The 12520-nt window shown below is 42.0% G+C and overlaps 1 protein-coding gene across 3 annotated transcripts in view; it reads right to left on the bottom strand.

The window, feature by feature from the left end:
• Window positions 1-13: 13 nt before the first annotated feature.
• The window catches only part of sh2d3a (SH2 domain containing 3A), a 20974-nt gene continuing 8467 nt past the window's right edge, over window positions 14-12520 (bottom strand). Inside the window, exons 5-18 of one of the 3 annotated variants that reach the window (XM_084565118.1) lie at window positions 10828-10867; window positions 10569-10685; window positions 9081-9224; window positions 7991-8286; window positions 7804-7889; window positions 6284-6403; window positions 6044-6201; window positions 5722-5922; window positions 4025-4186; window positions 3713-3828; window positions 3302-3473; window positions 3088-3199; window positions 1030-1215; window positions 14-584 (exon numbers count right to left, since the gene is read on the bottom strand). In XM_084565118.1, the coding sequence (XP_084421244.1) occupies window positions 388-584; window positions 1030-1215; window positions 3088-3199; window positions 3302-3473; window positions 3713-3828; window positions 4025-4186; window positions 5722-5922; window positions 6044-6201; window positions 6284-6403; window positions 7804-7889; window positions 7991-8286; window positions 9081-9224; window positions 10569-10685; window positions 10828-10867 (2107 nt within the window). In that variant the 3' untranslated portion in view covers window positions 14-387. The remainder of the gene's footprint in view (window positions 585-1029; window positions 1216-3087; window positions 3200-3301; window positions 3474-3712; window positions 3829-4024; window positions 4187-5721; window positions 5923-6043; window positions 6202-6283; window positions 6404-7803; window positions 7890-7990; window positions 8287-9080; window positions 9225-10568; window positions 10686-10827; window positions 10868-12520) is intronic. The other 2 variants (XM_084565119.1, XM_084565120.1) reach the window with 2 other exon arrangements.

The following is a 12520-nucleotide window of genomic DNA, read 5'->3' as shown; positions in this document are numbered from 1 at the left end:
TTTAACATAAAAACACAATTTATTCATTTTATTAGAAACACTGAGATGAAAATCAGTTTCTAGTGAAGGCACTGAAAGTCTCAATAATGTCCATGTTGGTCCTTTGTATTGTCAAGCATACAGTGAGTGGTTTGGATTCATAAAAAAACACTTAAATGTACAATCTGTAAAGTAAACACATCCTCGTCTATGGGTTAACGATTTCAGCCTGAAAAAGGGAAAATGAACCAAAGTTGCCCCTTTTCACATTCCAGTAAAAATTCTCATATTTCACAAGCTCAACGTAGAGTCTCTCAAGTCTCAGCAAGTCAAGGAAAAATCACTTTTCCCTCCATCTGTTATTTTCCTCCAGTGAAGAAAGTGCTGATTTCACTCCTCCTCCGAGGCTCAGGTTAAAGGGTCGGGCTGCTGTGGGGTCATTTCCACAGGTTCCAGTTTATCCGAGAGGACGCAGAGGATCTTGTCAAACTTCTCGTAGCGCTCCTTTCTGTCCGCCGCCGCTCCCACCTGACCCCAGAACAGCCGCAGGGCGAACTCTGTCCGGAAAGCCTCCAGCAGCTCGGGCACCGCCTCCCAGCCTCCTCCTGAAACAGGGACCAACATTTGATCAGATAAGGTGCATCATGTTCGCAGTGTACACCGTTCTGGAGTAGGATAGGTTAAACTTCTCTACTTCCTGCCTCAGCCTGTGTGTACTTCACATGCTTCAATTTTCCTCAAACTTCAAAGAGCACTTCATTCATTCATTAATCTTCTGTAACCGCTTGTCCTGTGAAGGGTCGCAGGGGGGCTGGAGTCTATCCCAGCTGTCATTGAGTGTGAGGCGGGGTACACCCTGGACAGGTCGCTAGTCTATCGCAGGGCTAACACAGAGAGACAGACAACCATTCACACACCAATTTAGAATCACCAGTTAACCTAACGAGCATGTTTTTGGATGGAGGGAGGAAGCCGGAGCTCCCGGAGAGCTGAAAGCAACTTGCTAAGGGAATACTCTTTTCACCGTTTCATGGAGATGAATGTGCGTACCTGTGAGCAGAGAGTGCGCGTGCTTCTGATAATCTTTGGCGTGCAACGCGGCGCTGCGAGCCGACTGGAGGACGTCGTAGAGCAGCTGACAGCCTCGCTCGCTGTCCTCCACTGGGTCCTCGCCCTCCATCACCATCAGAAGAGGAACCAGGTGTGGCATCGCTGTGGGACCCTGGACTACAGAATCTACAGGCAAACATGGGGGACATCATATCCATCAGATAAAAGAACTTGATTAAACCGGTATGTAGTGACAAGGTATTTCTATCTAGACTTTCAGGCTCATTTTGGGACGTTAATGTGTGTTTGGAGGAGTTGGAGAGTAAAAACATGCAAAAAGCCTTTTGAGGCACCGGAGGAAAATGCCTCAAGTTATGTCACAAATTCTATGTAATGGCTGAGCCTAAACTCCTAAACATCGATTTCTTAATGTTCTGGGAATTGATTTATATATTAAAATATATAAATTTAAACTTAATTATTTGTGTATTTTATCATCGACAGGGCACATTTGTAAGTAAATATACCACCACCAGGGTGTAGTATAAATACAGTCTGATCATATTCATATGTGATGTACGGCTGTAGAAATGTGTCTGGAACTGCTGCTGCTGCTGGGACATTTATCGCCGACATTTCAACAGAAATGGTAACATCTGTAAAAAATCTGTGCAATAACTTTTGTTTAGGCATTTTGTTTTGTCTCATGGACAAAATGAAAGATGATCTTATTCAGATCCGTCAAGGCTTCAGTTGCTCGAACAAGAGTAGTCCCCCAAATTCCTAAAACCTCTGTATTTGGTTTCATTCAAACGGACATATATAATAAATATGCCAAAGAAATAAGTGAATATTCACTCATTTGCCAGTTCATTAGATTACAGTAGTGAAAATGAACAGTCCTGCACAAAATCTTCCAACTGTGTTTTCATTTTTGAGGCTGCGTTTCGTAGTTCTAAAGAACTCTATGTGTTGTGTATTCAGTCAGTGGGTTAGGCCTGAATTACCATCAGTCTGACGCTGTTTCAACATAAAAAAAGCTGTGAAGGTAAGATTTAGAGCAGGACTGGTTATTATTAGAATGTGTTTGTTTTCACTAGTGTACCTAATAATCTGACGAGTTAGTGTATGTCTCAGTAAATAGCTACATAACGATCAGGGAACTGTGCTTCGAGTCAGATTTGAGATTGTGTCACATCAGTTCAATCACGTATTTCTATCTGAAACATTATTTTCTGCCAATATTCAGAACTGTATAATTATAATTATTTAAAGGGGAACTACTGTTTTTTTACAACCTGCACATTATTTCTGGCATAAAATACGATCGTTTACTCACCCATATAACTTTGGTGTAATTTGGAGTCGTTCGGAAGATATTTAGATCTGTGTATATCCATATATTGGGAGTGAATGGGGCACCGAAACACAACCTCTAAATAGCACATTATATGCCCAAAACACATTCATTTCACCAATATTTTGTTATGATACGCTAGTGCTATTCCCCGTTGAGTCCAGAGTTACCTATTATCTATTTGTGGACATGCAGCGGTTTGTTGTCCTTTGGCCAGCTGTTCCTCTCTCTGCCTCCGCATCCTCCTTTCAACGAGCTCCTAATAATAACCTGGTTCCTCTAATAACGGCAGATAATGCTCCACTGGATCTAAATATTGTCCGACCGACTCCAAATGACACCAAAGTTATATGGGTGACTTAACGATCGTATTTTATGCCAGAAATAAGGTCCAGGTTGTAAAAAAACGGTAATTCCAATTTAATGGTACTTTACTGTCGATTTCAACTGATACACTGAATAAACTTTACCTTTCTAATGCTGGCTTATGAGCAGCTGACCCACTCTTATCTATTTTGACTATTTTATGCATCAAAAAGGATATCACATTCTAGTTTACCACAAATTAATGTTTTACAAATTCCAGGGACGATAAACACTGGTCTAATCTAAACGCTTTTTTTCCCTGCATTTTCAAGATGGATATTACTTCATCGGTATCAGCTACAAGATAAACACTCTCAAACGCCACCGCCACTCACCGTTTCCCTCATTCAGCGAGTTCATGAAGGGTTTGAGTTTCTTCTCATATAGCACCGCGCTCTCCGTGTGGTTCCTCCTCAGCGATCGCCACGTCATCTCCAGTCGCTCTATCTGCACACGTGCACAAATACGAGGTATGTGTAAGCAATTCTAAGCCAGTTTTCACTTTGCATGATTTTACACACACAGAAAGAGAGAGCACAAATACACCACCTGAGGCATCTCCAGAGCCTTCATCACGGCCGAGAAGGAGTAGAGGTTGTGAGCGTGGTCTTTCAGCGCCTGGGCCAATAAGATTATTTTGTGTAATACAGTTGCTCTCTGGCTCACGGTGCCTGTGCAGCCCAGGATGTCCACTGCGACTCCCAGCGCGATTAGATGATGCCTAAGAAATGAAAGATTAAACGACTGAATATGAGCTTTTCACTTCCAACTAGTAGCCACCCAAAATTATTTTTTGGTATTCACAAAATCAGCTTGAATCCACTCATCTACTAAATACCAGAATGCTAACCTTCATATCTTCGTGGGCAACATCAGCAAGGAAGAAATGTTTTGTAAATCAGGTGAATCAATCTATCTATTCATACATCTTTTTATATAAAGTGTGTCGGCTGCATGTACCTCTCTAACAAATCCTGCCGTAACTGGTGTCCGTGAGGCAAAGTGACAAGTTCCAGCCCTGAGTCGACTCCCATAATCTTCCTCTGCTCGTCAGTCACACCAACGATGCGTGCCACCTGCAGTGCCACAATGATGATAAATCCATGTCAAGTCAGGCTTAAAATCAACAACATCTGGGAACTGGGCTACAAACCACTGCTCATAGTGACCCCAGCTAAAAATATGTCTCAACTTTAACATTAAAAATACTCTTAAACATAAACCAGCAACAGAAGCCTCTTAAAGAGGGTTAACAGTGGGCCGTGAGGCTACCTGGCAGTCTACATTGAGCATGTGCAGAGCGGTGGTGTTTGCATCCGTGCGGTTGAAGAGCTCTTTGAGCACCAGCAGGACGCTGGGCTCCAGAGGTCGGTTGTTCTCCGGCAAGAGCAGCGACTCAAACTGATCCAACTGGAAACATGACACCGTCTCAACCTGGGATGGAGACACATGCGCATTAGTACACCACTCTGCTTGAATATACTCTGAGGATATAACATCCCAATAATAATAATTACATTAAGCAGACTGCTGTTACAAACTGTCACAAACAATATTACTGAAAAGGCAGTACGTCAGTAATTAGACTCTCAACAAAGTGGTTTGGAAAGTGGACAGTTTACTTTTGTGATGATCTACTGTGTAGTTCACATTGCTCATTGTTTAACATTTACTTCCTGATCAGATTTTCTTAATCATGATCTTTAAAATCGGTGCATATCTTAGAATTATTGCGCATCATTTCCTCCACTTTGCATAGAGGTATCGTAGAGGAAACATTAATTGTTGTAGGCCCTTACTTAACTTTGAGTTTGATATTAAAAACTCGACTCTTGCTCAAATTGAGTAAACTCGGCATTCATTTTTGTTGGTGCTACATTACGGCTGAAAGGCAATACAAATGCGGCAAGCGACGAACTTAAGCTTACAATCATCTCTTAAAACAGACTGTATATAAAGATGGAGCAGCTCCTCAAAAGTGAAGCCAAAGCAAGTAGAGCTCCCCCTGGTGTCTGGCTGCAGTATAGGTCATAAGCGCCACCCCCTCCATGTTAGTGGATGAGACTTAGGTCAAACTAAAACACTAAAATACACTCAAATATTTGTTTTTCAAGGATGGTTTCTTTCATTTTAAGTAGTTAATATAATGTTGATGCATGTTCAAGTGTTAATTTTTTGGTTAAGTTTTGTTTTAGTTTAGTTATTTGACGCTATAGAAACAGGACGTGACATAATGGCGACCATGCCAACCGCTCCGTAAAGCAGTCCCGTGGCAGTTCAAAAACAAAAAAACAAGTACAGTGTTTAATCCAACATTTCCTTGTAACGGGTGGAGGTAGCGCAGAGCGTAGTATTAATTAAATGAAAATGCGAGTGAGTCTGGAGGAAGTGCAGTCGAGTCATCGATATCGAGGCTTCACGTGGCTCTACTCTCGGACCGTACTGCGCAGACTCCGGCTACAAAGTCGAGTTAGTTTGGTCAATGCAAGGAAGTTCAGAGACGCATTGTCCATATTTATATACAGTCTATGGTTTGAAATGTCTAAAAAAGATGGTAGCTCAACCGTACAAGACCATAAAGTATTTAGTTAGATAACAACGTTTTTGAGAAGGCGGGATCCGGAAAAATTTATTTTTTCTTAATTATTCCGAGACGTTTGTTGTCGTCTCTGCTCGGTGACAAAGCAGCGACTGAAAGTGAATTTGGAAGTTTAATCTCTTTTGCCTGCAGCAACATGCAACTTTGTTTAATTTAGTACAGACATGATGGCACCGTCATGGATTACACCAATCCAACATTTTTAAGAGTATGATAAGAATCTGAGCACAAAAAAATAAATAAAAATGAGATGTGTTTGTGTATCCATGTTTGGTACAACCAGCACAAGCTGTTCTGGCCACTGAACTCTGCATCTACTCAAAACAGAAGCAAACCGACAAACTGTAAAGTAAATATTAGTCACACGGACATGTGGCCGTTCAAAATGCCAATCCTCTTCTTCCTGCGCTGCCTTCCCCTGGAGCTCTTTGTCAAACGGCAGCTGTGATGATTCCTCATTCTTCTGGGCCTCTAAAAATCCAAAGGAAGTCTCTGTGAGTCGTGCTCGGCTCTGCCACTTCTCCTCTGCACGCAGTCGGTCCACGTGACCCTTCTGCTGGGACTGTGGTACCTGAACACAACAACATTATAAAGTCTCCAGGGAAGATTTAACGGTAGCCTCTAAGGCCTTCCTCGCTTCCACAGCCAAAGGGACATAAAGAGACAAAAGGTGAATTTTTTTTTTGTTTTACCTGTATGACCAGCTCATCGTACAAAGAGCTGGGGTCTTTGTATCGGCCTGTGGGTGGAGGCGGCGTGGCGTTGGGGAAAACGGTGGACACTCGGAGAGGTTTGGGAGGAGCTCTGGGATGCAGCTGCCCGTCCGAACCTCGCAAAGTAACGCCACCACCTGCGGGTGCAGCGTTAGATCTGAGCTTGAGTCTTACGTATCTCAGGCGAAGAGGTGCATGTGCTCATATCTGCTCTGTTACCTGGATAGCAGGGCCGGGTTTGTCCTGGTCGTGGGCTCAGCAGGGGCTCGCTGCCCGTGCGAAACACCGGGGAGATGGGGGCGGGGCCGGTGTCCTCTGACGGAGAGCTCTGCGGGACACCTGACGAGGAGTCGTGACAGTGACAGGTGAAAAACAAACTTATTGTTTAAACAACTATGACAAAGATTTATTGGCTGAGGTGAATTCGATCTTTTCGCTAACATTAAAGGGGAACTACTGTTTTTTACAACCTGGACCTTATTTCTGGCATAAAATACGATCGTTTACTCATCCATATAACTTTTGTGTGATTTGCACTCATTCGGGAGATAATTAGATCTGCGTATATCCATATAGTGTTAGTGACTGGGGCACCGAGACGCAGCCTCTAAATAACGCATTATCTGCCGTCAAACTCGTTCATTTCAACAATATTTTGTTATCGTATGCTAGTGCTAATCCCCATCACTCCCGCTATATGGATATACGCTGATCTAATTATCTCCTGAACAAGTGCAAATGACACAAAAGTTATATGGGTGAGTAAACGATCGAATTTTATGCTAAAAATAAGGTCCAGGTTGCAAAAAACATTAGTTCCCCTTTAATGCACATGTGAACAAACTGCTTTGACACAAGAAAAAATATTAAGCAGGACATTTGACACAATAAATATGATTTTTTTTTCATAAATTATCTTGGTAAGACTGACATTTTCTCCAATTTACCTTAAATCCAGTGTTTTGCTACCTATCATCCAACTTATACACTGACATAACAAGCCTATGATCTCCAATGTAGGGGTCTGACTCTTATAGACTGGCCAACACTAAACTAAACTCCTCATTCAGTCAGCAGAATACCTGTCCTCACTGTCACCCACAGTGAAACAGTTGAGTCAGAGATGCTGATATGTTAATCTAGCAGTGACTTAATAAAGATAAAGCAGAAATGAGTAGTGGGCTATAGTGGTAAATATGGCAAACTTACTACTTTCTTACAGAACACAATTTATCAGAGGTGGTGCAGCTCCCTCTAGAGCCACAAAAGGCTTTGCACATTATTTTTCACCCTGAACAGTAGATCCCCACGGCCTGAAAACACACTTTGATGTGTGAATTCTGTCTTAAAAATATATGTTTTAAACAAGTTAGCCGCTCACTCACAGTTAATACGGCAACAAATCCTACGTGCTGGTGTTGCCTTTATTAAGTTTGCATGTGTATTACTTGCATCAGCTCATATTAGCAGAAAGCAAAACCATGGTGGTTCTTTTTTGTGTGCTGCACCTGCATAAAGTAAATTATAATTTCACAATGATTTTATGCGTAATGTTGGTGCATGCTTGGTTCAGGAGTTAATTTCAGATTTTAGGGATGCAAGCTGCTCCAACAGGAGGAGACCCTGCATGATAAAAATGTCCTAAAGAAAGGCCATGACGGTGCTGGGACGCAACACATCTGCATCCAGTGTACATTAGAGGTTAGTGGATCGCAGGCTGCATGTTTAAGATACGCTACCAGTTCGTAGGTTGCTGTCAGACTGTGCAGACTGAAGAGAAGGCCTCCGTCCTACGTTCTCCAGGTTAGCCGGCTGACTTCCACTCCTACCACACATAATGCATAACATTCAGCAGCATGTTCATTTGCATCCATTTGACTTCATACGTTTAGTTGTGCATGTGCTCTACATAACGCTCGCTCCCACCTCAGCAGTGGATTTATGACCTGCAGTGAGTCGCTGTGTGCCAAACTGAAGCGTCTTTTGTCGTTTTCGGCCTGTTTTTCTCCCCTCGCAGCTCTACTGCTGCTGCTGCTGCTGCCTTTTTGCTCGGCTTGTCGCTCGGTGATGACACGCAGGGGAAGGGTCCGCGTGATCGGGTGAAAGATCACGGCGCCTGAAGCCTGGGAGATGGGCCGCCGATCGCCCACGTAGAATCGGATGAGAGCGGGCACGTTGTCGAAGCGATCCTCCTCGAACTGGAACAGCTCCCGGGAGTAGCCCTGTGGTAACAGATGGAGGAACACATAATGGATAAAGCGAAGCCTTTAAAGCATCGGTCAAACAAAAATCCTCTCCCAAGAGGCTAAATAGGAAGGTATTCTAGCTTAGAAAGCCTCAGTTTGGATGTGACGCTCTTTAGTAAAACAGAGTGACTTCTCCATCATTAATTTGCATTCTAAATATAATTCAAACAATCATCACTTTTTTAGTTAATCACTAAATAAATATTTCTGCCCAGCTTCCAAGGCTTTATGGGGAAATAGATAGTATATGTGGTTTGAAACATGGTGAATCATGCAGAGTAATGAGGTTTTGAGTGTACTGACACTGTTTGTCAATGAAATCTATTACTGTAACCGCTGCCAATCAAACAATGATGACCTAAATCTGTACCACAACCAATGAAATACATGTTATCTAAGTTTATTATGTACAATGAAATGAAATCTAACAAAGCAGCGCTGAAATGAATCCTGGTTCAGAATCCAGAGCGCTGTTGATTCAGTTTTGGTACTTTAATGCGGTTTAAGTCGTTGGCGCCATTGTGGCTTCCATTGCCTTATTGATGACTTCCTGATTTACATACATGACTTGTTCAGGACTATGTCAAAAAAGGTATTGCATCACAAGTTAAATGTGAAACTTTTTTAACTTCTAGTAATTGTTTAACTTATAACAGTGCCAACAGCCAGTTCCCAGGGCCTGTGGTGATCAGATAAGGGGGTACATACATAATAAGAACAAGGACATTTGGTATTGTAGCCCAGTGAATTATTGTCACAATAACACAAACCTTTTTGGGTCGTAGGACCACTCGTATGATCTTGAAGTGCATGGGGCCGTTCTTCCAAAAGGAGCTCAAAACGTAGTCCCCCGGGGCAGAGCTTGAGTCCCGTACCAGGAAGTCTCCGTCCCTCTCTAGCAGAGACTCTGCAGCCTGAAGACAAGTCAGCAGGTTAACTTGTCAGCTGGGAGGTTCACAAGAGGTTAAAGCTGAACCTAATAACGTCTAAACTCATAAATGTCATAGATCTTCTATCATAAAGCTCAGTTTTTAATGACACCACAGTCTGCGGGCTTCTCGTAATAAGTTTCCACAAAATCTTCCATGAGGACTGATTTATTGCAAAACTATTAAATTAGACTGCTTTAGATATAAGATGATAATGTGCCTAATATGCTGGCAAACACCAGCTGGTTTAGTCTAGCTCAGCGTATATATGGGGGAAAAACAAGAGCGGTTTTGTCTGAATGTAATAACATTTGCCAGCCGGCACTCAGTCTCAGTGTGTTACACTTTAATGTTCTTTGTCTGTTTGTTTAATCCAAACTTAAGTGTAAGAATAACAAAATGATAGAGGCCAGACTATTTCCTAGTTAGGAGAAGTGACTTCCTTAAAGGGGAACTACAGTTTTTTACAACCTGGACCTTATTTCTGGCATAAAAATACCATCGTTTACTCACCCATATAACTTTTGCGTCATTTGTACTCGTTTGGGAAGTATTTAGATCTGCGTATATCCATATAATGGGAGTGACTGGGGCACCGAAACGCAGCCTCTAAATAACACATTATCTGCCATGAAACTCGTTCATTTCGCCAATATTTTGTTATCGTACGTCAGTGCTATTCCCCATTGAGTCCGGAGTTACCTGTTATCATCATCCGGGGTCTGTAGATTGACCTACAGACCCCGGATGATGTCTTCTGACCTGGATGAAGTCCTCTCTGAGTGCCGCGCCCACCCGTGACGGTCGACTTGTTTACCTGTAATATGCTACTGCTATGGTTCGCTCCCAACCTCAGAATCGGAAAAATATTCTGCCATGTTGCAAAAAACTAGCAGATAATGCGTTATTTAGAGGCTGCGTTTTGGTGCCCCAGTCACTCCTACTATATGGATATATGCTGATCTAAATATCTCCCGAAGGACTGACGCAAAAGTTATATGGGTGAGTAAACGATCGTATTTTATGCCAGAAATAAGGTCCAGGTTGTAAAAAACAGTAGTTCCCCTTTAAGTCTTCACTGAGCGTCTGGCAAACTAAAAGTGGGATCAAAACACAGGGAAGTTGTTTTTTGGTGAGCTTTGTAAGCGCTGCTAAGTAGATTTTAACCCCTCTGTACAGAACCAGATTAGCAAAGACAAAAAGTTTGCAGTCTACTTTATGTTACCTTAACATTTGCATATATATTCTCCCAGACAATAGCACGTTCTTTTACTGTGTGTACATGAAACATATCTTTTAAGCGTAAATACAGCGTGGTCTAATGTGCACCTCTCGGTTTAGGGGTCCGTGGTACCACGCGTGGCTCCTCAGGTCGTCGGTGCTGAGCTTCAGCTCCTCCTCCAGCTCCTTCTTCAGTGAGTCCATCTCTTTCCGACCACCAAACATCTACAAACACACACAGCAGCAGCCCAGCAGAGACACTCTGCGTGAATTTCTATGCTCACAGTTAGCATGTATATATGCAGCTATAAGAGGCAGCCATAGAGAGCAAGTGAGAGTCAGAGAGGGCGTTTGCTTAACCTCTTACCTTCAGCTGGCTGAGGTATGCGCTGACACTCCTCCTCTTGCTGGAAAACAAGAGCGAAGAGTTGATTTGAAGTTACTACACTCAACCCCGAGAGAGCCACACATGAAGGTTGCTGTGGTTTTTTTTTTTTTTTCTTTGAACACAAACAGCGCAAGGATGGAAGGCCAAGGTCTGGGTCTGTCATTAACGCCAGAAAAACCGAGCGACTTTTAATAGCCTGCCTGCCTTTTCTTCCTTCCTTCCTCCCCGAGGTTCCACCTTCCTGCCTCTGTAAACACAAGGCTCACAGATGAACTTACAACGGGGCCGAACAGAATAACTCCCAGCGATCATACGAGCTGCTGCACATTCTAGAAAATCTACATCTGTGCCTCTTTGTGACCATGTGTGAAACGATGCGGAGCAAATCATGTGTTTTGGGATTGCTGGAGGGATGCGCTCAGACAGTGATGTGAGGGTTCCTTGTTTGCCCTTATCTGACCCCCGCACGTCACACACAACATCCTCTCTAGAGGCTCAACTGAGTAATTAAAAGAATGTAGTTTGTGGTGCTGCCAAAATAAACTCCTTAAACGTATTCTCTTAACAAATTAGTCATTATTTAAGCCATCTATTATCACACTTTTTCTTTTTTAGAAATGTTTAGATATACTCAGGTCACAATTCAAAGTTTGTCACAAAATGCAAAGATTTTTAAAAATTATTTTCGCTTTTTACATTTTTAGGAACCCTCTCTGAAAAAACACAAATACTTATAAACTAAACTAAAAATGCTGTTATCCAAAAAACTGTTTTAAAAAAGCGCAACTGGAGTTTTTTTTGAGAAGATGTTTCACCACTCATACGAGTAGCTTCTTCAGTTCTAGGGGACTGGTAGGAAGTTTGAGGTTTAAATAGGAAACTTCTACTGAAACTTCCTTGTTGTGTAAACAACCAGAAACTGGTGCAGCTAATTTCCATTAACAGTTAGGTACTTACCTGTCGTTGAGGTGGGGGACTGCTTTGTCCCTGTGCTCTTTCCTCAGCCTCAAACCTCAAACTTCCCACCAGTACCTTAGAACTGAAGAAGTTACTCGGATGCATGGTGAAACGTCGTCTCAAAAAACTCTACTCTAAGTCCAGTTGTCCTTTTTTTAAAACGCTTTTTTTTGGATATACCGTGACCTGGATGACTGAGAACCTTCACAGACACCTAATGTTGTTCACATTCTCAATTGTTCTCAATTATCTCCATTCATCCAGGAACATAGGACACACATCAAATCCTTTGTGTATTTATTTTGCTGGCTTTAAAAATAAAGTCTTAAAATATATAAATATTAGACAGTTAATTTCTCCCAAGCTACTGGAAATCAAGCTACTGGCTTGAACTCAGCATCAAGCAAATCTCAAATCTCTCTGGCACCTTTTAAGCCAAAAGATTTTAGTTTCCCGTTTTAATAATCTGTTAGCTACTTTCTTATTTATTTATTTATTTAATTGATCTGTGGTCAATAAAATGTCAATTGAACTGTGAAAAATGAAAACGGTTACCAGTTAGTCGGCTCAAGACTTCATCTTAAAATCGCTTGTTATGTGTTTCTTACAGTCCAAAGATGGAAATATATAGTTTTATAATAACTATAAATCAAAATAGTGGCCACTTCATTTTGTCAATCATCTGTAAATAATTTAATCAGTTACTTACACTATA

The sequence above is a fragment of the Chelon labrosus genome, assembly GCF_963514085.1.
Source record: "Chelon labrosus genome assembly, chromosome: 2".
NCBI classification, from domain to species: domain Eukaryota; kingdom Metazoa; phylum Chordata; class Actinopteri; order Mugiliformes; family Mugilidae; genus Chelon; species Chelon labrosus.
This window is presented reverse-complemented; position numbering and strand designations above follow the sequence as displayed.